The following is a 22,740-nucleotide window of genomic DNA, read 5'->3' as shown; positions in this document are numbered from 1 at the left end:
TATATTGGAATAAGTCCATCACTTGATAGTTTATATATTTTTGCATTACAGATGCATTACTAAGAATTTCATATGGTTTTTATTGCTTGAGGTGCCTGGTGTGAAGTCTATCATCTCTGTTGCTCTGCTACTAACGTCTCTGTGATGTTTGACTGTGATATAGCGAGAGGGAGAAGTTGGTTAAACTGAAAACCATACAGATCCTTTGCAAATGAAAGGCACCGACACACTGAGCACCATGATTAGAAATTCTGCCTTTATTGGCGTGAGCCAACAGACATGACTGTAAACATTCTGACTCTAAACAAACATGTATGCTTACACTTGCTATAAAAGAAGATATAAAGGGTCAAAATAAGTATAAACTAAACAGCAACAGGATGTGTGAGTCACATTTTATACAGCGTGATAATTCAGGACATTCATTTTCTTTTTTCCAATCTTTTTAGTCATAGTAATACAGACAATACCTGTCCAAGGTGTCATGTCTTTACATAAATTGCTTTGCAATTACATGTCATGATGATTAACCATATGTACTTTCACTTTCTCTCATGTTCTCTCTAGCCTTTGGAATGGTTTAGCTGCTTTTCCATATCACTAGCATTGTCATTAAAAAGCAATACAGTACTTTACAAAACCTCACATATTCACCCTAAACTAAATAACAACAAATATCCATGTCCAAAGATGAACAATATTTTGTCACAAAACGGCCTGTTGTATCCTCCTTTTGTAGATGTAGTGCCCAAAAAACAGTTCCTGACAGGTTCCATACGGTTTCATGGTAAGCCGATAGATAACAAAGCCTATCCATCTAATGCTTTGGGCGTTAGGTGTGACTGCCATTTCTTATTCCGTTACTATGAGCTGTCCCTGCATTATGACATCAGATTCAAAGCTATGCAGCGTGTTTTTCCTTCACTGCATGATGACATCGGGCTCAATGTTGAAGAGCAGGTCATCGTTGCCACGGCGGACCTCCAGAAGGAAGGCAGTGTCCTCCGTTAGTGCCTCTTTCAGGTCAATGGTGCTCACTAGTGGCTGGCCATTCAGTTTCACAATGATGTCTCCATCCTTTATACCCCCTCTGAAGTTCACAGGTATGGAGATATGTTAACTTTTTTGTTAGCCTTTTTGGTTAATTTTAAACTGAGCAGACTGTGTCAAATTGGTACCTACAGGTTAGAGCCTTCATCTATATCACTATAATGTGATATGCATACCTGTGGATGCCTGTTACTTGTCAGTTTTGGCTGGACTATTAAACATGGCTAAACATACTAATGTATATAGAAAATTATGTCAGCTTTCAGATTGAGCATCGCATCTTTGTGTTTGTTGCCATTTGGTGCTGTTACACTTTCACATCAATGAACATGCATCTCAAAACAGATTGTCCAGAATCAATTCATGTAAATTTTAGTTAAGATTCATAACTGAAGATGTATGAGTAAGGTTCAGGTTGTCCAGTCCTGCACTGCCTGAACCTGAATGCATGCATTCTGGTGCTTTGGTATCTTACTTTTGAGCAGGAGAGTGAGGAACGACCTCATGGACATAAATCCCACTGCTGACATCAGGAAAGTCGGGGTTCTGCTCCTTCAGCTCCTCCACAAGGCTATAGAAACACAGACATATGCCCACGGTTGAATTAGGCTACAGAAGTACATGCACGTGCCCATGCTGGAATGCTGACAAGAAACACCCTACAGATGCTCTCACTTTCTATATGGATATCTGTGAAGATACTGAGCACTTCAGATTAGCAGAGTAATGCTGCAGTAGCCTGTGGTCTGTGGGACCAAGTTACCATTAAAAAAAAAAAAAAAAAAAAAAAACCTGTAGAATTGGTACATGTATTTAAAGAATTTCCAAGCCCAAGTTAGACTAGAATTGTTGAATAACCTGGGGCTAAATGACAACCTTTTTAATATAGTATAGTTATACAGTTAAATCCAGATACTACTGATCTAAAATCAACTTACGTTTCAGTAATGGTGAGCATACGAATTCCAATGAACCGCTTCTTCACTGATCTTGCTTCTGAAACAATGAAAGAAACAAAACATAATTGGAATAACAGGAATGGCCTGCAATTGCCATGCAGCTAGGATCCATATTCGTGTACATGAAACACTGAAAATGTTTACACTGCTGCACCTTTGCTTTGCCTCCCCATGGAGTCATTGAGGAAGCGGGTTATCCTGTCTGAAGGTATGGCAAAGGAGATCCCCGCTGCCACTTTTAGGGTGTTGATTCCAATTACCTCTCCATCCTAACAGCACACATAAAAATCAGCATTAAAGGTGGTTTAATAGCAAAACCTTTTCCAGTGTGGATCATACTCTTAAGGGTAGTCTAGTAACACCACACTTGTTAATCACAACATTTTTGCTCAAGAATTATTTTTCTATTATATCAGTTAAATTAAAATAATCAAATTTATAGTTTTATGATATTATTAGTAAATACTTACTAAGTTGACAAGTGGACCACCTGAATTGCCATACTGAAGAAGAAGAAGAAGAAGAAAACATTTACACCATCTATAAATCATCATAGCGTTATTGTGTAAAGACCAGTGTTGACTGTCTCACATTGATGATGGCGTCAGTTTGGATGTAATCCATGTCTGAGTCACGGAGTCCCAGTTCCTTGCCATCTCTTTGTGCCGTACTCACGATGCCTGTCGTCACAGTGTTCTGCAGGGCAAACGGACTGCCAATGGCCACCACAAACTCCCCAGGCCGCAGGTCTGTGGAATGACCCAGCAGCAGGACCGGCAGTTTTTTCTGAAGAGACAAAAAGGGAAATGAGCAGGGACAGGGACAGAGAACATGAGGCATGAGGTTTCATAAATATGTTCAAACTGTGTGCAAAATATGCACAAAGTTATAAATGAGTATATCTAACATATGCCATTTTTTAAAAACCTTGCTCTTTTTCCATTCAGGAATGGCATCAGTAAACCATGCATGTGACTAGCATTCACCTGTGGGTTGATTTTGATAGTGGCAATGTCAGACTTCTTGTCAATGTCTTTGATGGTAGCTTCATAAACGTTTCCGTCATGCATCTGCACTTTGAGCTGCTGTTGACCCGAAACAGATGTGGTGCTGGATACTACATGGGCGTTGGTCACGATCAGCCCAGTGTCCAATATCACAAACCCTGATCCACTTGACAGTGGTACGGTCCGGCCAAACAAGGGGTGACTAGGGATCAAAGGTCAGCAATGTGTGTAACTCAACCATGTAACTCAACTGTTAAACATGCAAAAGGGTGGGCACAGTACAAAATTGCAGACTGAGAGCTAAAATAATTTCCCAAAATGCAGTATTGTTTCTCTAGAGTTGAAATTTAAATCACAAATACAATTTAAAATACAAAAATACACATATATACACTACCGTCCAAATTCAGTGACTCACTGGAAATTTGTGATTATTGGAGACAGTTACTTAATATTTGAACCAGATGATTTTTGGTGAATGGAACCTGGCTTTCTCCCAGCTTCTCTGTGTCATCTTAAAATCTCCTCTTCCAGACATCCACAAGTCAAAAGGGAGGAACTGTCAAAGCACATCCCACCCAGCAACCCACAAAAAGCTGACCTTGCACAGCTGTTCGAGAAACTCAACAGCTCGACTGTTCCAACACCTTTGCTTCTATTTTTGATTAAAATTAACCATCCTTCAAGAATGAAAGCCTGTTGTTTTTTGACAATTATCTGAATGTTTACACAGAAAGCAGGTCAAACTGATTTCTTCTGATAAACCAATATCACAATATCAGACTAGCCATGTTTGTTTGGTTGTACACATGCTTGTTTCTCTGTCTAGAAACACAATGCTCATCAAAGGCCTTTTTAGGGACATTTTGGTTATTCTTTTCTTAATTGTTCTTTTCTTAATTGTTCTTTTCTTAAGCTGTTTATTGTTTTACAACACATATGTATCAAAAATGTAATTTGTGATGAACAATTGGTTGCTTAATCTCTGTAATTTGGTCCAGAATAAATCTGGTTTATGAATCAGATTTAGGTCTTACCTGAGAAAAAGCTCAACATGAACCACTGCTGGAGCAATCTTCTCTACCACATCAGCAATGAAGTTGAATTTGAACCTGGGACTGTTGGGGTGTGTGGGACCTATACTGGCAGGAAGAATTCTTCATGTTATTAAGCATACTCTGTGTTTAAGTCAAGTTCAAGTTTAGGTTTTAATGTGAGGGTTTTTACAGTGTAAGTGAAGATGCCTCTCACTGCTGAACAGAGACCAGTTTAGTTGTTTTCCTTGTTTGTTGAATCAGCAATTATTGCAAACTGTTTTCCTGATTATTTGTAGCCCCTAATAGGTTTGCTTCATCTATAATGCTAATAGAAGACCAACTATTGAAAGCATTTACTATTTATAAACTGAGGATTGGACCAGCTGGTAAATTTGTGGCAAAGTGTTTTTCAAAGACAGGAACTACTTGTCTGTAATTGCATCTAAAACCAGCAGGTGGTTTTCAGTTCTTGTCTTTGTTGTGTGTGTTTGTGTGTATCTCCTGGGTGTGTAAACATATAGTAATTAGGCCATGTAATTTTCTGCACATTGCTGGATGTTTTTTCCCATAAATTGACTGATGTTTCCTGTGAACGCCCTGGCACAAATAGCCATCATGTCTCTCTCTCCCCCTCTATCTCTTACACACTTACACACACACTTACACACACACATACATATATATATATATATATATATATATATATATATATATATATATATATATATATATATATATACATACACACACATTGCTCACATTTAACTTCAAGGACTTAGTGACTGACACACCTATGTCCTGAAAGCCTCAAAACAATTATTGTGTTCCAAAGCAATATATCCAGCAGTATAATATTTATAGAACAAGTTTACAATCACTTAATACCGTGTAACTATAACGTCCCCCAGAGCTGTGGTGCTTTTAAGATTCATAAGGTTTAGCTAACACTGGCCAGACAAAAAGATTCTTTTAAGATGTCCTTACTTTACAGAAAAGGATCACATTAGAAATGGAGCCCACACACTCTGGCTAAGGACAAATGATGGGTAATTCATTAAAAATGAAAGTAAATCGCAATTAGTTATTCATCAGAAAGCACAGCAACCACATTGCAGGATGGCTATATCACTTAGATATAAAGGCCTAAAGGGAACTCCAGAGTTAAAAACTTTTTGTATTGGTTGCCAAGTCAGTCCGCCTTCCATTCCAAGTGCAATTTGTGCCCTCTTTCAAGTCACTCCATTACAGACTGAAAAAGGCAAAAAGGATCCAAACCCTTGCCCAGTCATCAAAGTGCTAGCTATTTGTGGAAGTATAAATATTCCACAAACTACAAATTGTCCCAGCAAACTCTCCATTTTCCAGACTGGTGTGGAGGTCAGACGAAACATTAGTGGACCAGCTGATAACCCACAGCTGGCCACCATGGTGGAAAGATGCTTGCTGATGTGATATTTGAATCACTAATGGTAATGTTCAGGGTTTAACATTGAAGATGTAGTGGATTAGATTTACAGTAAATTGAGTCTGAGGAGACTTTATAAGCCATGAGACATTCTAAGCATGACAAAAGGATACTCTGCAGGCTCTTTTCTACTGTTTAGCTTGGCTGATGTTCACTTTTCCCAGAGCTGTTTATGAATCAAAGCTTTCAAAGTAAAAGCCCTGATTTAGGACCATTTTCTTTTCCATTTCATATCCTAATACTAATATAAACAGAGAGTGAATCCTGGGTCAACAGTCTTGCCATTAGGCCTTTAATATATATGGAGCTAGGTGATATGTATAAAATGTCACACACAAAATTACAGAGTAGTTCAGTTCCCTTCAGTCGATATAAGTATTTTCAGTAAAATATGAAAGGAGAAATGTGACTCCCAATAAAGCAGGTCATTCTTCAGATTTCCATCAGTAGTTATGGAAGCTGCTTCTAGGCCATTGTTTAGATTCAGAATAACAGACCGTGGCAATAAATCCTGCTAATGCCTTCCACTTCCCTTCTGCCCACAATTGCCTTTTGCTTTTGACCTGAACGCAGTGTAATGGTTAGTCACCAGATAGTTAAGGATTTGGTGGGAAACTGGCCTCAGATCAGACCCAAAGGGTAACTTCCACTCAGTGGCACAGGGGGAATTCACGTCTGGTTTAGAGACTACAATGCAGCTCTGTTTCCTTATGGCCTCTGCATATGATGAATCTGCAGCTGCCACCTGTGTGTCAAAATTAATGTCAGCGTTCTGCTGTTGCACGACTCCTTGGAGGCTATTATTTCTGGAATCATGCTATGTAGATGGCTTCTGACGAATGGGTGGGGTCAACAAAATAATGGGGTAACGACCAACAGCTAGACACAGTATATACATTCAGAATGATATATTAAGATGTTTATTTACTGCTTGTAGTTTTGGTATAAGTCACTAATGGTGTGTGTGTGTGTGTGTGTGTGTGTGTGTGTGTGGAGGGGAGTAAGATGTAGGTCGTGGTGTTTGGTATGCTTGAGAGGTTGTGAGGTCCTTACGAAGCCAGACTGAACGGAGACACAGCTTATCCGTCTAACCCCAAAGTCAATTTAAAAAATCACAATACTCTAAACACATTTCGGCATGGACACAACTAAACTAGCTTGAAGCTGACGCATACCCGTAATTTCTGGCCTCTATCTCTGAAGTGTGATGAACAACTATCTTACCTTTATTGGTTTCACACGGTCCTTTGTGTACATTAGTTACGCCCGGTAGACCTTGCTGCAGTGCTTTTCGACTAACAGCCTTTAGCTGACAGATGTTGCCGTACGTGTTCCCGTCACTACCGCAGACTTTACTGCTATATCTGCACTTGCACACGCCTTTAGAAAGTCGCTTTCCAGCTGGATGCTTGCACTCGAGTCCGTCTCCGCATGGCAGATCGTCTTTGCGCCCGCAAGGATCACCTTCTGCTTGGGCGCATACAAGACAGCAGTTGCAGCGGTCAGGAACGTAGCCGCTGGGACAACTCGGGCTTGGACATTTGCTCACATCACAACGAGCTGGACACTTGGATTTGGGCTCTGCCCCAACAAAAGCATGAACGTAGAGCAAAATCACTGAAGCTAGAATAACCCGCATTGTTGAAAAAAAAAACGAGCAAAAGAAGAAACTTAGATAAAACTCATATTCTTATTGTAAAAAAAAAAATGGACTGTACGCGAATAGGTTAACTTTTAAGATTTGTGTTCTCTTCTCAAATCTCGAAGTGTGAAATAATTCCTCTTGCAAAAAAACCGAAATGTATCACATATAATTTCCTGCCGTGTGATGTTCGGTCCGCTCATCACATATCCGTTAGAGCCCTAAAAAAAGGTAACTGTTCAGTATTATGACTGTGTTTGCTTTTACCACAAGCAGACGTCCCGGCCGGTCTTTCTAAAATGAGCATCATCCACTGAAAGGTTTTTTTTTCATGAAGGCGGGGATAGAAATCCGTCGCTCTGCCCAGTTTTCTACAATAAAATGATACTCCGATGAGCTGAAAAGTGCAGACAAATATATACCAAATGGTGTTTCAACTAAGACACCGGGGTGGGTCCGTTGTCTTTGGCAGTTCAGCACCGGTAAAGGTTTTTGCTGTTAAGTAATTCGCTTTTAAGGGTGCCAAAACACCTTTTATGGTCTATTCAAAAGCTGTTTTGTCAAATCGTACGATTGTTTTGTCAAATCGTAGCATTTCAGTATACATGAATATTTTTATTTTGAAACCTTATGGTCAATCATAAATAATCTTCAGCACTTTGTGAAAACAGTGCTTCCTTGTTCTAAAATGTTTCCACTTCATTCCAAGGCAAAATTGAGCTTGCAGTCTGGGTTTAAAATATACAAGACAATTATTCAAGACAACAGAAACGGCTCCACACATTACTGAAAGAACTGTGACTGTTGCCCCATAAATCCTCACTTCAGTTGTCTATAAATTAAATAAATGAAAAATAGAACTCTGCTAAGGCCAAATATAGTGCTTGGCCCATGGTCTTGTTCATAAATCAAACATGGATAGCGGTCCTATGTACATTGATTAAATCTTTTTAAAAATTGATTCCAATTTAGACTTTTAGAAATATCAGTCAGCTGTTACATACATTCACATTTTGGCACTGATCTTTAACTCCTGACTACTGCAGCAGTTTGAGGTTTATTGTTGTCCTCACCAGCACAATGACTGTTGCTAATCCCTGTGCAAAAATGACCTGTTAAGTCAACCAGGCTTCCAGTCTCCTGGGTTGCCACTCCTGTGAGCTACATCAATACAAACGGGAGGAATTCACACAGTACACAAAGCATCTAGTCAGAGGAGAGTAAACATATGCATCGAATTGAAGAAGCCCCTGAGGACACGGTGCCAGACGTAGCTATGGCTGAGGCCTCCATCTCGGCGCCGGCAAGGCTGCGAGCTTGTACTGAGAGGTGGTACGGAAGCTCTGGTCTGGTGCCAGGTTGATGCGGCGGATGTTGAGATCAGCGGCGAAGGCGCGTGCCCGCTGGTAGAAGTGTAGGGAGAGATCGCGGTCCATGAGGAAGTTGTGGTAGATGGTGGCCAGGCGAGTGCACAGCTCGAGCTGAGACTTCTTATTGCCCAGGTCCATGGCAGCCGCCAGAGCTAGGTGGTAGTAGCCTGCGGCATCAAACGGGTCCTGAGATAAGGAGACAGTGTACTTGAGGTCTGGGGGCTAGATCTTAAGCAGAAGTAATATTATTAACTTAGTATAAATATGAGACATGTCCTCTTAACTGTAATGCGAGTTTAATAATTTTGGCATTAATATTAATTAGTGGGATCACAAGTTCCATAACAGCTACCCAGAAATCAGGGCACCTAGTCTGCTCTCTTCTGGCGGAGCTTTGAGCAGCAAGCCTTCAAGATAGCTCGCAATTCATTAGCATCGCTCTATTACCTTCAGGTCATAGAAAATAATGTCTCCTAGGGTTAGGTACACCCTGACATAGTAGAGGGCTTCCTCGTCAAACTGCAGAGGTGAGGGACACAAGGAGAGGGCCTTCAGGAAGTGGTGTTCAGCCATCTCAAACTGACTCAGGCAGTGGTAGAGCGTAGCCAGCCGATGGAAGGCTACTCGCTCATTTAAACGGTCGGCTAAAAGTGTAGAAGCAAGTAAAGTATGAGGTAATCCGGTACATGTCCAAATGAACATACCACTAGACATATACGTACATACATACATACAACTATCAGTATTCACATAAACAGTATCTGCACATTTATGCATATTCATCATATTTGTGCATATTTATCCAGTGGTCCTCAACCCTGCTTCAGATCTATTCCCTGCAAATTATATTTGATTAGCTCCCTTGGGTGTGTTTGATTAAGATTTGAATTGAACTCTTCTGAACAGATTACATAGCCTGACAGACTGGACTATTGCCCGAAATGATGACTCAAAAGCAATATAAATCAGGAATAACCAGTACAGCCCATTCAGCAGATAGGAAAAAACATTGACACCCTTACTTGAAAAGGTTATGAGAAAAAGATACAAAAGATACAAATCCAATCTGCCATTATAACGTTAATAATTAGCAGGTAATTATGTTGTAAAAACAAACTGAAATATAGTGACACCTGGTGGACAAAACAGATAAATATCTTGTGTGAACCATACCCAGATTGATGCTGATGTTTAATGCAGTCTGTGAATACTCCAGAGCCTCCCCATAGTGTCCCAGCTGTAGCAGCAACTCCGCTATCTTATTGCACAGCCTGAGCTGGGAATGCACACTGCTTGTTTTCACTGCAATAGGGAGGGCTCGGTCCTAACACAACACACACACACACACACACACACACACACACACACACACACACACACACACACACGCAGACACACAGACAGACAGACAGACACACACACACACACACACACACACTGTTTCTTCAAGCATTGAGCAGTGTATATCCAAACTGCATAAAGGTGAAAGTCACAATAGATATTCAGTTAAAAAGGGTACAATCTTTTAATCATATATGGCCAGTTTCCAAGATTAAGAAAAATCACTATGAAATTTAGTCTCAAGATTAATCTTAATCCATGTATGTGATTCTCTAGGACTGTCTGTAGTTTGAAGAAGCCGACATACCTGTGACGCAGTATTTTCAATACGTTACGTGACACAAATAGCCCTGAAGTATTTACCTCAAGAGCAGTTAGGCCAGATGTGAACACTGATCACCCTTTCTGCACAAAAAGGAAAAGCTCTACCTTGTAGAAGCAGATGGCTTTCTCCCGGTCCTGGGTACTGTTGAAGAACACGTCCCCCGATGCCTCCAGCAGCTCCAGAATGAAGAGTGTGTCTCCTGTGCTCAAGGCAATGTCCTGTGCCACCTATCACCCAAAGACAGAGGGAAACTATTACAGAGGAATTCAGCCTAATATTATCAAAGGATTTATTAACAACATTGCAATAATATCACATCACCTCATCTAAAAGTGCTATAACAGAACATTCCTGACAACATAGTTAGCCATGGGTATTCGGACACAGCTTTTTGTATTAATTTAGCACCATTCAGGATTTTACCTATCTTAAAATTCAAATGGAAGGAAGATGTTAACAGAATAGTTTGATAATGGGTTAGTGAAAATGTTTTTGATGTTTAGACTTTGCATGCAGAACATGGCAAAAGCAGAAAATAAGCTTGTGCAGGCTTATAGCCCCAGGTAAGAGGTGGCATTCTGTACCAGCCTCGTGGTTGTCTCGTATGAGCCCGAGTCTCACTTTGAATAAAACCATCTGCTGAATAAACCTTATTGTTAATACAGGAGAATTTTACCTGGACAGATTCTTATGATCAATTGCTGAAATGACCATGGCAGCATAGAAAGTTTACCTTCTCCATTTCATATGCTTATTAAATGGGTTTTTTTAATGCCAGATTAAATGTTCTTCTTAGGATATTTACCAGGACACTCAGCTGGGCCTTAGTACTGCATAGCTCTGCATAGGTGTGCATGCTTCTGTTGTGCGTAATAAGATAAAGTAAGCCATTTAAATTTAGGAGAAAAAACTTGGCTAGGCAGTGATATATGTTACCAGCCCAACATTACCTGCACATAGAGATCTACCAGCTCTGTCTGTTTGAGGATGTGGTAAATCTTTCCTGCCTGGAGCCAGCCATGGGCTTCCTTCCTCTTCCTCCCCAGATCGATGAAGATTCCCAGACTTCTTTTGGTACATTCCAATGCAGATCTATTTGCTCTGCAACAAAATAAGACCAAAAATGCAGTCACATCAAACTGTTAAAAACACTCTACTAGACCTGGACCTCTCATCTACATTCCAATTTAGTAAAGCTCAAAAACAAAAATAACTACGGGTTTATGATGTTCCACCATTCAAATGATTGATCCATCATTTGGACTCACGTCTCTGTGCTCAGGCACAAGTACAGCTGGCTGATCTTCTCCAGTATCTCACCCTCGAGCGTCCTGTCACCTGTTCGACGCAGCAGCTTAAGCTGGTGCTCGTTATAGATGATACACTGCACCTCATCGGGGCAAACTTCATTATACAGGTGACACAGGTGACGAGAGGCTTGCAGCTGGCCTGAAGAGGGACATGTTAATAGACTAAATCCCATCTGTAGACCAGGTGTAAACTCAGACATGTAATAGGAAAATTACCTGCAGCAACCATCAGGTATTTCTCTGGTAAGTACTTATAAATGTGGCACCCAGACTATATTATCTCTAAAAGTTTATTCAGGTTGTTTGAATTTTGTAAATCATCACAATTTTCTGTTACATCACAATTACTGACTGTGAATGCAATATGCTTAAAATGAAGCTACTTTTTTTTTTTTTTTTAATTACTTTAACTGAATTTTTTTTAGGCATGGTCATTTTATCCAAAATCTATGAGATTACATGCATTTTTTCTATATGATATTCAATACAATTTTATTATCATTCACAAATAGGTATATTCAACAATATGCCCAGTGTTGGTTGCTTCTGTTTGGAATATTTACTACCTTTACTCTTTGCTGCTCTCAGGATTTTAGTACCAAGCTGAAATACACATTTCAGCTGCTCATAGGAAGGAATCTTTCTTTTTCCATGTGCCTTTTTCCTCTTTGAGTCAGTAAGTGTCACAGTGCTGTTAACAATGCCCTACCATTGCAGCACTGCTTTTCCTATGGGTCTAATCCCTTCACACCCATCCCTCAGGGCTGCATACTTGTCAGTCTGTTATTTCAGCAGCACTCTAAACCCCACAATGAGATCACTGTGTTTAGAAATGAATATGAAGACTATAATGGCCCAGTCACAATTAGTCCAAGGAAAAGAGGCACTGAATGACTTTGCCGTTATTAAAGATTTTCTGACTTTATAGATTTATATCCAAATTCTATATTCACCATTTATTTTTTAAGTGTTTTTACATTTTTACCTAGAAAGTCAGAACTTTTTATGCTGTTGTAGAGCACTACTGATAACAATTCTTACTATCGGAGTTATCATGGAGCATGGCAATCAACAGGGCCCACTCGAAGCAGATCTTCCCCCTCTCACAGGAACCCTGGGAGATGTAGAACTTGCCCAGTTCCAAGAGCACAGCAACAAAGCAGAGCTCCGGGCCTCTGTCCTCCAGCCCTGAGAACAGCTGCACGGCCTGGCTGAGGTATTCCTCAGCAGTCCTCTTCGCCTTCACTCGCAGACATAAGAAGCCAAAATTGGCCAGTGCTATGGCCCAGTTGCGCGTGTCCTCAAACTCCTGGCAGACCTCGGCCGCTGCCCGGAAGCTCTCGGCTGCCTGCTTCACATCGCCGGCACGCCTCTGGGCGATGGCACGCATGTTGTAGATGACACCCTCCAGTTGCGTGGTGCGGTACTCGGGCAAGGTGGACAGGACGGCGTCCAGCACATCCAACGCGGCATGGTGCTGCTGGTCGCAAATGTACAGCCAAGCCAGCCACATGAGTGCGGCCGTGGCATCCGGCTGGCTGAGGCAGGAAAGGCACGCGTGGTCAAGGAGGCCACGCATGTAGCGGACAGCCCTGTCAGGCATGCCGTGCTGATGGAACAGCCAGGACAAGCAGAGGGCATGAGCATGCGCCAGGCTGGGCTCCATGCCAGCAGACGCTAACATGGCAGCTCGGCTCAAATATGGAGCTACCTGGGTCGGGATGTCAACACCATGCAACTCACGCGCGTTCTCCAGCAGCAAAGAGATACTGCAGAAGCAGTCATTGACTGAGGAAGACACCTGCATAAATGGAAAAATTAATCAAGTAGTAACTAAATTACTGAATGTGTGAACTATTGTTTTTTTAAATACATGTATAAACACTGTGTACACCCCAAAGGGTCCTATGACTACAGGCTCCTGAAACATTGTGCAGAACGTACCTGAAGACACGCTTGCCATGCAGAACTCTCAGCTAGGTGAGGAAGATGATGGTCACTGTAAAGCCTTGAGAGCAATAAGAAACCATGACTCCGCATCTTGTTGCAGGCTCCAGGCATCTCATCAGCCAGACTCTGCAGCCGTTCGACGAAAGGCACAGCACTGATGCCGTCTCCAAGCATCAGATGTAACTTTGCTAGAAGGAGGCAGATTCGGGCCTCTGTAGGCTTGTTGTGGGACAGAATGGCTTTTTTCAAAGCATACTTCAGCACCTCAGGGTCTTCAGACCCAGACAAACAGTTATAGATGGCCATCAGTAAGGCTGCAAAGCGTTCAGACATAGAAAAATACTTCTCTGCATTTTTCTGTGTGAGATAGATCAGAGCCAGGTTAGAGTAGATGGCAGAGAGGAGGTGCAGGTCTGTGAAATAGTCTCTGGGCACACTTAAGGCCTCCTCATAGTAGACCCGCGCCTGGGAGAACTTCGACCTGCTTGCACACAGCTGCCCCAGGAGAAAACAGATTCTGCTCTGGGCCCATGACATATGCTTCTTTTTTGCATTCTCCCGTGCAACACCTAAATATGCCACAAGCTCCTCCTCGTCTGAATAGCCATGGAAGTGTGAAAGGAGGAATTCTGGATATGCGCTGTACAGGAGGTGGAACTCTGGTTGGTGGTCACGGCTGCCTAGGAATGAGAGCAAGGAATGCTGTCCATCTGGGCTGGTACAATCCATCTCTGAGCACACTGGAAAATGTGGGATTCTTTGGGGTGTCTCATTGGGTTCATCTGTTTGGAGCTCGGTCCTATCCAATGGAATCTCTTTTCTATGTAGCTCATTCATTTCACTCAAAATACTGTTGATTTTTCTTTTCAAATCCACATATACTTCAATGTAATCAGCACTGGCAGTAGTGGGACTATCTAAAAAACCAAGAGAAAATACAGATAAAGGTATTAATCTGTATTTTTTACACTAAAATATTATGTATTATCACAAATAATTAAGTAATTATAATTCATTAGGTGCCACACACATATGTTACCTACGTTGAAGTGATCTTGACTTTGCCAAATCTGTCGTAAACAAACAAATATCCGTCATTAATAAAATGCGCATTATCCCTAATTTAAAATACTGCATTCTTGTGTTTATTGTTGGTTGTACACCCATATATTTACCAGTAGTCGATCTACAAAAAAAGGCGACCAATCAGATTATGCAGCAAGTCACCGCGTTAATCGATATACCTTTAAACAAGCAAAATTTGGCTACTCGTCTTAGCTGTCTATCGCCTTGTAAATTCAGAACATTTGTGAGCTTTGATCTTAATACCACGTTTAAACAATAATTGATAATGGTTTCAAATGTAATTTGTAGCTTAAAGTCGAGCCGATAACATCTAGATATACGGAATGTGGTTACATTTTGCTAACCAGCTAACCTAGTTAGCTAGCTAGCTAATTAGCTAGGTTAACATGTTGAAAATATATGGGCAAAAAGTTTATGAAAACCATTTAAAATATAAGCACTTGTTCTACAGATTTTAGGTTTGCAAGCTGTGTGCATAATATAGAAGAATGGCGTCCAGAAGATCAAGTAACGCTACCAGGGAAGCAGTAAAACCACTTCGTCGTTGGGAGGATGGTCAAGGTAAAAGATAGGTTAATGAAGGTGCCTAACAGCGTTTGCCACTTGACTACTTGAAATGGCCTGCACTGGTTTCATTGATGAATTTACCACACGCCTTCGGTTACAGATGAAGATTACTGCGACCCCGACAAACTGCTTCTGTGCCCTTACGATCCAAGCCACCAAATCCGGGCATGTCGGTTTCCATATCATCTTATCAAGTGCAAGAAGGTTGGTATAATCCAGTAGTTGTGTTTTTGTACTGTCAGTATTATTTAGATAAAGTAACTGTGCTGTACTGTGTGAAACTACTCTCAACTAGCTCATCCTAATTTATATCCTCAAAAACAAATCACACTCTTCATTAGGACGTTTGCCCCATATGGCAAAAGCAATAGGCATATTTTATTGTTACAGCATGTTTTTCTTTTATTGTTATGCTTGTTAAGTTTTAGTCTGAGTGTTTGTATACACAATGTAGTGAAGTATACAATGTTTCCAGAACAAAACACAATGTTTCAGACAGGTCCTTCATCAGCTGTGCAAGCAAATGAGAGTGTTTAAAGAGACACCACTGCAGATTCTTAGAAGAAAAGTAGATTATTATCTTGACCTTGGCAGTTATCTCAATTTACTTGAGTCTGCAATAACAGGCCTAACATGAAAGGGTGTGTAAGTCACCTTCTTTTGTTAGACAGTTTGTTTATTAAACACTGCCGTTCCTATTATGAGGATGTGTATTGTAGATTTATCTATTGTAGATAGTTTATACCTAACAACACTGACATTTCTTTGGAGTTATTTCCTTTTAATAAGGGCTAGTGGCATGTAAACTTGGGAGTAGAAATGTATACCTAACCTTTTCATTAACAGTAGGTGAAAACAGTCATCTGTTTGTAATGTTACAAGTATAAAATGGGAATGATATAACTGGTTGTTGCCAGAACCATCCTCAGCTGGCCAGTGCACTGTGGACATGCCCGTTTAATGCCCGACACCTCATGCACAAGCATGAGCTCTCCCATCACATGGTCAACTGCGTGGACAGATGCTCCATCAGTAATGACTATGGTAAGACCTGAGAAGATTTTTCATAGCACTGTTTCCCCCATCATAGGTGCAAGGGCTGCCTAGTAGTCTCAGTGGGCAGCCCACTAATACCATGAACAGTTCTCCTTTTTTTCCCTCAGCACACAAAAAGATATACCGCAGCTGTAACTGCAAAACACGGGCTGTTTGATTGTTTACTCTTGCTCCTGATACTGGTGTTCTCTATTGTTGACTGACCGCCAAAACAAGCTTAACCTTTTTGTAGTTGCTTGACACAATAGGTTCCTTGGAATTGGTGTGAAGACTTGTAAACAGTGTTTTAAATAGTCAACCCCAAAAATTTATAATTATAAGGCTGCCTGTATAGGACAAATGCATTTCTGCTATGCTCAAATCTTTTCCGTAAATTAACTTTTAATAAAAAAAACCAAACAGTTATAATATGACTTATTATAATAAAATGATCATTCTGCTAGCAGTTTTCTAGTGGAAATATTAAATAGATTGTAGTTTTACATGTAAAAATTAACATAGATCTCTAAAATATGTTATTTTATATTTATTATTTTATATTTATTATTGTATATTTATATAATCTATATTAACTATGGTAATAATGCATTGTTTCAGCAGATTTTATTGCATATTTTAGTGGAAACTGTTGAGAGCAAGCGCAAATTTGAGATTCCTATCAACACCTGGACTATGCCTACCTGTGATGAAGACTGGGACCAAGGTGACCTTCTATCCTTGTAATACTACTAGTTTCTCATAGATAGGGTCATATTACTAAAAGAGTTTTCCTAGGTTTTCCACTAAACAGAGTGGTTTTAGATTTATTAAAGTGTTATTGTGTTGTGTTGGTGTCATTCTTTCATGAGCTGTGTAGTTCTATTTGGACTGGAGTTGTTTTAACAATATTCTTCTGTTATACATTTTTTTTAAATGAAAAAAACTGACTTCTGTTGACAGCTTTTCCCAGCCAGTTAATAGCTTTTATAAAAGCATGTGCTTACTGACTACTGAGTTCTTGGGCCTCTTGCAGAGGTAGAAGAGCCAACAGCACCACCAGCACACTTGGCCTTGCGAGTGTCAACTACCCAACTCGACCCTGAAAGGTCAGACTTTTTTACTGTGCGACTAGTGTGTTAGGCTGTGAATCTAATGGTCAAAATGTACATGTTTGCTGTTACCATGCCACTGTAACGTGACATTTGAAAGTTGATTTATGTGTAAGTGCTGATCCATACTCTGTTGTTGATCAGGCCTGAGCAAACCAACAGTGTGACAGCCAGTCTCAGAGCACCGAGAGTTCTTCCCTGGGTACTGGGCAAGTGAAGAATGAGCTCTAAAAAAACTGCATTGATTTTGGGGAAATCCCTCTTTTAGTTCATGGTTTTGGAGGTTTGTATAACATGTTCTCTGTGTTTAATGTAATGAATATCTTTGTTGAGTCACTCAGTCTATCTGATCTCTGTTTTCAGTTTACACAGAATAAAAACTGTTAGTCCCTTTTGGACTCATCTACCTGCAGCCTCTGAGTATTCTTGTTATTGATATTCAGTGGTTAAGAAATTGTGGTGTTCTTACATTCATATAACTGAAGCTTAATTGACGTTAGTTCACAAGGCAGAGCATAACAGATTACCAAGTTTGTAGACTGTAGCCACATCACTTTGGAATGTTTTCTTCAGCAGGACAATTGTTTCCTCTTTAATCTTCTCTTGTTCCAAGGTAAAGATCTTTCTGTCTTCTTCTTTCAGAAAGATTTCATCTGATCTATTGTAAAAAAACATCTACCCTTAGGCCCCAGTTCACACATTAAAATTGGCTTAATGTAGTATACATGTCTTTTAGGATTTCTTGTATTGTGTCCACTACCTATTTGGCCCAATCTATACTGACAGAGAAAGAATGGATAAAATCCTTATAGCAAACATTTGAACATATGTGTGTGCCCCTCTGTTTTTAGATTCAAAAACTTTTAAAATGTGTTCATATAAGCATAAATTGTTAAATAAATATGAACTTATGAAATTTTGGGGGGCATACATTGATGTGGGTGTGCTCTTTTATGTATAAAACCAAATGTAGAACCAAAAGATAAAAATCTAGCATAGTGATTTTGAATGGTGACAGGCCTGCAAATATTGCTAGTTTATTACATGTCCTTCAAGGCTGTATTGGTTTATTGCTATTGAAACTAATTGTTCTGAAAAAAAATTGTCCTGACCCACTGCTCTTCAATTACTGTTTCTCTGCAATGCAAATTGAGGCGTAATCTTTGCCTTGGCATGCTGTACTACTCAATATAAAGGCTTTATAATTGTTACTGTTTGGTAGGTACTAAACAAGCAAACTTTGATGGTAAGTGACCAAGTTTTGTAATTTTCTCCTTTAACCTTTTAGTGCAGTTGTTTTGTGAGAGATCCATTTCAGGGGAATAATGCAATGAATCTGAACAAAATTGGTAGAGCAGCTAGCAGGGGTAGGTTCTAGCAGCACCATGGTCATGTTTTTGATTCCCAGGGAACACAAATATTGTCATACTGATAAATATATCTAAGCTTACTGGGTAAGAGCATCTGGCAAATGATGTAAATGCAGTATAGTGGTCTTATATGCACAGAGACACTTACTCACAAAGAGAACTGGTTGCTTTGACCAGGCTTGTCTTGACAAGTCCTGTATTACCAGTTCGCTCCAGCCTTCCCATGAACCACTCAAAGCAGGTCACCAGTAGGCCAAGGATGATGATGCGATCACCAGCCTCGAAACTCAGCTCATCATACCTATTCCCATCATACACTTCTGTTGCCTCACAGACACCTACAGCTGAAAGGAGGTGCCTCACAGTTACCCTTTTTGAGCAGTATAAAGGCAAATGGTTATGGACTGGCTTTTCTAACTATCATCTTTCCTTACCAAGTTGGAATGGAAGATCACAGCACGTCTTTTGACTGCCAACCAAAACATTCTCAGGACAGGACTTAAGAAACCACCTATGGCAAATAAAATGAGATCACTAAATGACTCAGGGTGCATTGTGTCAATATTTACACAGCAACACCTTACCACACTTACTGATGAAAGGGAATAACTGGTTCCAGTGCCGGCCTGGTTTTAGTTCCCCTGGATCCATCTGTCAAGGACAGCACAGTCCATCCTGACCCTAGGAATGGGGGCTCAAACAACACAATTTCCCCCTTCTCCAGATAAAGGTCACTGCCTGATGTGGAACTATCAAACATCTGATTCATTGTACAACTCCCAAAAAATGAGCCTGAAATAGAATCCAGCACCCACTGTTCAGTTTTAAATAATAAACCTTTTTGTATGATAGTGAAGACTATCATAGTTCAGTTTGATCAAAGATCACTTCATTGAAAGGTGGTCCTTGGTTATTGATATATTGTTTATCCTTCCCTTTCTAGTTGCTTGAATTTATTTTAAGCAGCAAGTACATATACTTCTTTCTGATGACTTCACTGTGAGAGTATAATGTGTTACCTTCTTGCATTAAAAAGCGTTTGTACATTAGGTTAAGCATCTCCTCTTTAATGGAGACCTCAATCCCTGAGTCCTTCTGGTCTAAAGTGTTCAGCCAGAACTCCTGGTCCAAAAGAAGGTTCTCCAAGCACTGACCCAGAAAACCTAGAAAACATTTCATGTAAAAGTTGACAATAGTCTATAAGTACCAGAATACTCACTGTATTTTAATTCTGGCATGATCAAAATGCTTGTTGACACTCAAGGTTTTAAAAAAGCAAACCCATTTTGTAGTAGGTGGTGAACTTCCATATTTCTTCAAATGTTTTAAAAATGATAAAAATTGTCCTTTCCTCACTACTGATGTATACGAGGTGGGCAGAGAATTCCTTAAGACAAAAAAGAGACTGTAAATCTACACGAAACCATACACTTCCTATTCAGTAATTTAATCAGCATTCAACAGTAAGTAGTTATTTCATTCTTTCTTTATAACACTGAATAACTCAATTGACTAATTCTGACAAATCACTTTTTCAGGTACACCTACTATACAGCTGTACCACATAATTATTTTACAATTAAGTCAGTTGACTCCCAGTAGCAGAGTCCTGTAACCTGGTGTATACCTTTTTTTGGATTATTTTATGAGTGTCAGGTATTAGCTTGATGCATTTAATATACATTTATACATTTATACTTACCCTTGTAATTACTGTTTATTGAAACACCCATGAATACAACACAAACTGACAGGCATTTATATATATACAAACAGCTATCTACTGAGTACACATAAGTAATGCAAAAGGGTTTGTTAGCCTCCATGTAGAGCTGTAGAATAGGTGTTACATAATAAAGTGATTGTTCAGTGTATAAAATAATTCTATAGCTGCAAATTCTGAAATTCATTTTGCCAGACTGTACATATGTTGATTAAAATGTATGTGTTCTTGGTACTGTAAACCGTACAGCAATCAGGGTTGTGACCTTCATGAGGTCAGTTTCCAGTACACGCAGCTTCCCAGAGAGTACTTCCTGTGTGCCCTTGTCAGCAGGAAGTCGGTCCGGTCCTTCCACCATAGCCAGCTGTAAAGCCAACACTCCAACAGGAAAAGCCTAACAGTTAACATCATGCTCTCTGTCTCTGCATCCAGCACCCACCAAGCTGCCTTTATGTATAACACAAATAGGTTTAGTTTTGGTTATGTGCACAGTATCTACATTTAAAAACTGGTTGATGGCCCTCTAAAACACAGCCTGATAAAATAGGCCAGTTTATATGGGCTGCATAAACTCTTAATTCATGACTTATTTGGAGCAAAGCCTTACTCTGGTCATGTGACATCATGGTACTGAGCTGACAGATGGGATTAATAAGTGACATCTGAAGAGAAGTGTATGGTTCAAGGTATAATTTCATATAATCCCTTTCTTGCGATTTAAATAACTGTTAAGTACTACTTTTGCACCCCTTGCTTTGGGCCTGAGGAAAGACCCCATCATGTCATTATCAACACATCACAGAGACGGTCACTGTGACTTTTGCTGGCATCCAGTCAAGTACAGACATTAACAGTGAGGTGTGTATTTTAACTGGGAAGAGGAGAAACGTTTAACATTATTAATAGTAATTCCTCTCCATACCCATATATTTACTGCAATTGGATCAGAAAACGTTGAATCGTTAAACGGTTTTGTGCACAACATGCTGAGGCAGCGAATCTGCTTAGTCACTCCACTGCCCCAAGCCCATAGTTAACATTGTCCTATAGCTTCTTGGCTTAAGGCTTATGTCTTCAGTACATTCTACATCAGTAGTCTGCAGTAAGGGGTACAGGAAGCTTGTGTAGAACTGTATTTTATGAGCCCAATTTCACCAGTGACGTTTCGTCAGTCTTGTGAGGTTGGCATTTATTACCTGTGGGGACAGTGTCTTCAGAAGCTGCCGAGGTCTCCTTATCACTTTTTGTTCCTCTCAGGTGTTTATGTTCTAAGAAGAAAACATCTATGCAGCATATACATTTCCACTGTAGCCATCTGAACAGACTCTGTGGTCAATTACGTTCTTCAAATACTATGGTTAGCCAGCTACAAGGCACACAAAACAGTCGATTTACGAATTTACGACTTAATAATTTAAGATTTGTAGTGCTTATTATACAATATATTTTCTTAATATAATTTTGCAGAGTACTTTCGTATTTAAACTAATTTAGTGTACATAATGTCAGATAATATATCGTTATTGTAGAGATATAACCTATCAGAAAGTTTACATCGCGATCTTCCTTAACACATTGAATGTCTAGGTGACTTACCCATGATTTTCGAGTCTTTATTCATATCCAGATCATTACGTGAGTACTCTGCCGAGAGCTCTCGACGTAACGGCCGAGACCTTTGCGAGTCGGAGTCCGGTCCGTTTGCTATATTCACGACGTTTTGGCGACCAGCAGTTGACATCTTAACACAGTTACTTTCCGCGGAGAGCAGCATGACCGTGCCTCCGTGTCACGCGCTCTGCCTCCTGCCCCTGCATGCTGTAATAAAAGCGTACAGGTAGTAGAGCTATTCTGATAATGACCACTTTTAAAAAGCTATTGGGAAATGGTTTATTTTCCTCTTAATTAATTAGCCAAGAACAAATAATAAAATATTTAAACCAGGATAGTTGGAGTTCACTCACAAATCTGAGAGTGAATTTTTTATCTTACTTTCAAGGAAACACTTGTAATTTGCTTAACAGAAATTATTCTGGCATTAGTAAACGTCCCATTTGAATAGATACGACCCTGGCATAGTTTATTGGAAAGTTAATAATCACTAACTGTGCAAACAACGGCTTTAAAGACACAAATCGTGTTCGGTGAGTAAACAAGCACTGTGATGACTGATGGTTTTTAAAACAACTTCTCTGACGACGTTAACTTACACGAACTCATTAACGTGCCGAAAGTGCCGAAAGTACGTTAATGATTTCGTGTAAGTGCTCTCGGTTAAACGCCTGCTCTACTTTTCACAAAGAAGAATATCAGCGCTTCCCTTTCCGGCTGTCCTCGGACTTAAACCAATACATTTAATATTCAGATGACACCCCGCAACTCAGAGATAGCGGA

General features: G+C 40.0%; 3 protein-coding genes across 8 annotated transcripts; 1 reads left to right on the top strand and 2 right to left on the bottom strand.

Moving 5' to 3' along the window:
* Positions 1–239: 239 nt before the first annotated feature.
* Positions 240–7,594, bottom strand: htra3b (HtrA serine peptidase 3b). Its single transcript, XM_027003807.3, has 9 exons — positions 6,743–7,594; positions 4,054–4,153; positions 2,996–3,218; positions 2,601–2,795; positions 2,480–2,512; positions 2,164–2,278; positions 1,989–2,046; positions 1,526–1,621; positions 240–1,090 (listed from the first exon to the last, which is right to left on the bottom strand). The coding sequence occupies exons 1-9, from the start codon at positions 7,155–7,157 to the stop codon at positions 922–924; spliced, it is 1,404 nt and encodes a 467-aa protein (XP_026859608.2). The 5' UTR covers positions 7,158–7,594; the 3' UTR covers positions 240–921.
* A 604-nt stretch (positions 7,595–8,198) lies between these two features.
* sh3tc1 (SH3 domain and tetratricopeptide repeats 1) lies at positions 8,199–22,546 on the bottom strand. 5 transcript variants are annotated; one of them, XM_035519881.2, is made up of 19 exons: positions 22,339–22,546; positions 21,943–22,164; positions 21,543–21,629; positions 20,594–20,724; positions 19,905–20,010; positions 19,643–19,786; positions 19,217–19,415; positions 19,058–19,134; positions 18,772–18,967; positions 17,781–17,911; positions 14,500–14,526; positions 13,451–14,373; positions 12,548–13,307; positions 11,465–11,645; positions 11,147–11,297; positions 10,301–10,423; positions 9,704–9,854; positions 8,978–9,174; positions 8,199–8,716 (listed from the first exon to the last, which is right to left on the bottom strand). In XM_035519881.2, the coding sequence occupies exons 2-19, from the start codon at positions 22,118–22,120 to the stop codon at positions 8,435–8,437; spliced, it is 4,044 nt and encodes a 1,347-aa protein (XP_035375774.1). In that variant the 5' UTR covers positions 22,121–22,164; positions 22,339–22,546; the 3' UTR covers positions 8,199–8,434. The 5 variants fall into 5 exon arrangements, with proteins under 5 accessions (XP_035375774.1, XP_081550980.1, XP_026859602.2 ...); XM_081694854.1 differs by having other exon boundaries at positions 20,594–20,710; XM_027003801.3 differs by having other exon boundaries at positions 21,543–21,614.
* On the top strand, positions 14,541–17,745 carry LOC113573502 (uncharacterized). 2 transcript variants are annotated; one of them, XR_014115928.1, is made up of 4 exons: positions 14,541–15,103; positions 15,210–15,313; positions 16,027–17,250; positions 17,398–17,745. XR_014115928.1 is itself a non-coding variant. In XM_081694855.1 (3 exons), exons 1-3 carry the CDS (start codon positions 15,031–15,033, stop codon positions 16,162–16,164), a joined length of 315 nt encoding a protein of 104 aa, XP_081550981.1. In that variant the 5' UTR covers positions 14,541–15,030; the 3' UTR covers positions 16,165–17,745. The 2 variants fall into 2 exon arrangements, 1 of the variants encoding a protein (XP_081550981.1); XM_081694855.1 differs by having other exon boundaries at positions 16,027–17,745.
* Positions 22,547–22,740: the final 194 nt, after the last annotated feature.

The sequence above is a fragment of the Electrophorus electricus genome, chromosome 13 (assembly GCF_041902795.1).
Source record: "Electrophorus electricus isolate QZ-2024a chromosome 13, ASM4190279v1, whole genome shotgun sequence".
Taxonomy (NCBI): Eukaryota; Metazoa; Chordata; class Actinopteri; order Gymnotiformes; family Gymnotidae; genus Electrophorus; species Electrophorus electricus.
The sequence above is the reverse complement of the archived record's forward strand: the minus strand, read 5'-3'. Positions and strand labels throughout refer to the sequence as shown.

Bases quoted from the DNA above. Each gene is read 5' to 3' on its own strand.
- htra3b (XM_027003807.3), bottom strand. From the start codon at position 7,157: ATGCGGGTTATTCTAGCTTCAGTGATTTTGCTCTACGTTCATGCTTTT. The intron at 3,219-4,053 runs GTAAGACCTAAA...TTTGATCCCTAG, and splicing joins CATGTTGAGCTTTTTCTCAG to TCACCCCTTGTTTGGCCGGA. The intron at 1,622-1,988 runs GTAAGTTGATTT...GTGTTTCTATAG, and splicing joins ATGCTCACCATTACTGAAAC to CCTTGTGGAGGAGCTGAAGG.
- LOC113573502 (XM_081694855.1), top strand. From the start codon at position 15,031: ATGGCGTCCAGAAGATCAAGTAACGCTACCAGGGAAGCAGTAAAACCA. The intron at 15,104-15,209 runs GTAAAAGATAGG...CTTCGGTTACAG, and splicing joins TCGTTGGGAGGATGGTCAAG to ATGAAGATTACTGCGACCCC. The intron at 15,314-16,026 runs GTTGGTATAATC...GGTTGTTGCCAG, and splicing joins ATCTTATCAAGTGCAAGAAG to AACCATCCTCAGCTGGCCAG.
- sh3tc1 (XM_035519881.2), bottom strand. From the start codon at position 22,120: ATGCTGCTCTCCGCGGAAAGTAACTGTGTTAAGATGTCAACTGCTGGT. The intron at 19,135-19,216 runs GTAAGTGTGGTA...TATTTGCCATAG, and splicing joins CCAGTTATTCCCTTTCATCA to GTGGTTTCTTAAGTCCTGTC. The intron at 11,646-12,547 runs GTAAGAATTGTT...GTCCCTCTTCAG, and splicing joins GCTCCATGATAACTCCGATA to GCCAGCTGCAAGCCTCTCGT.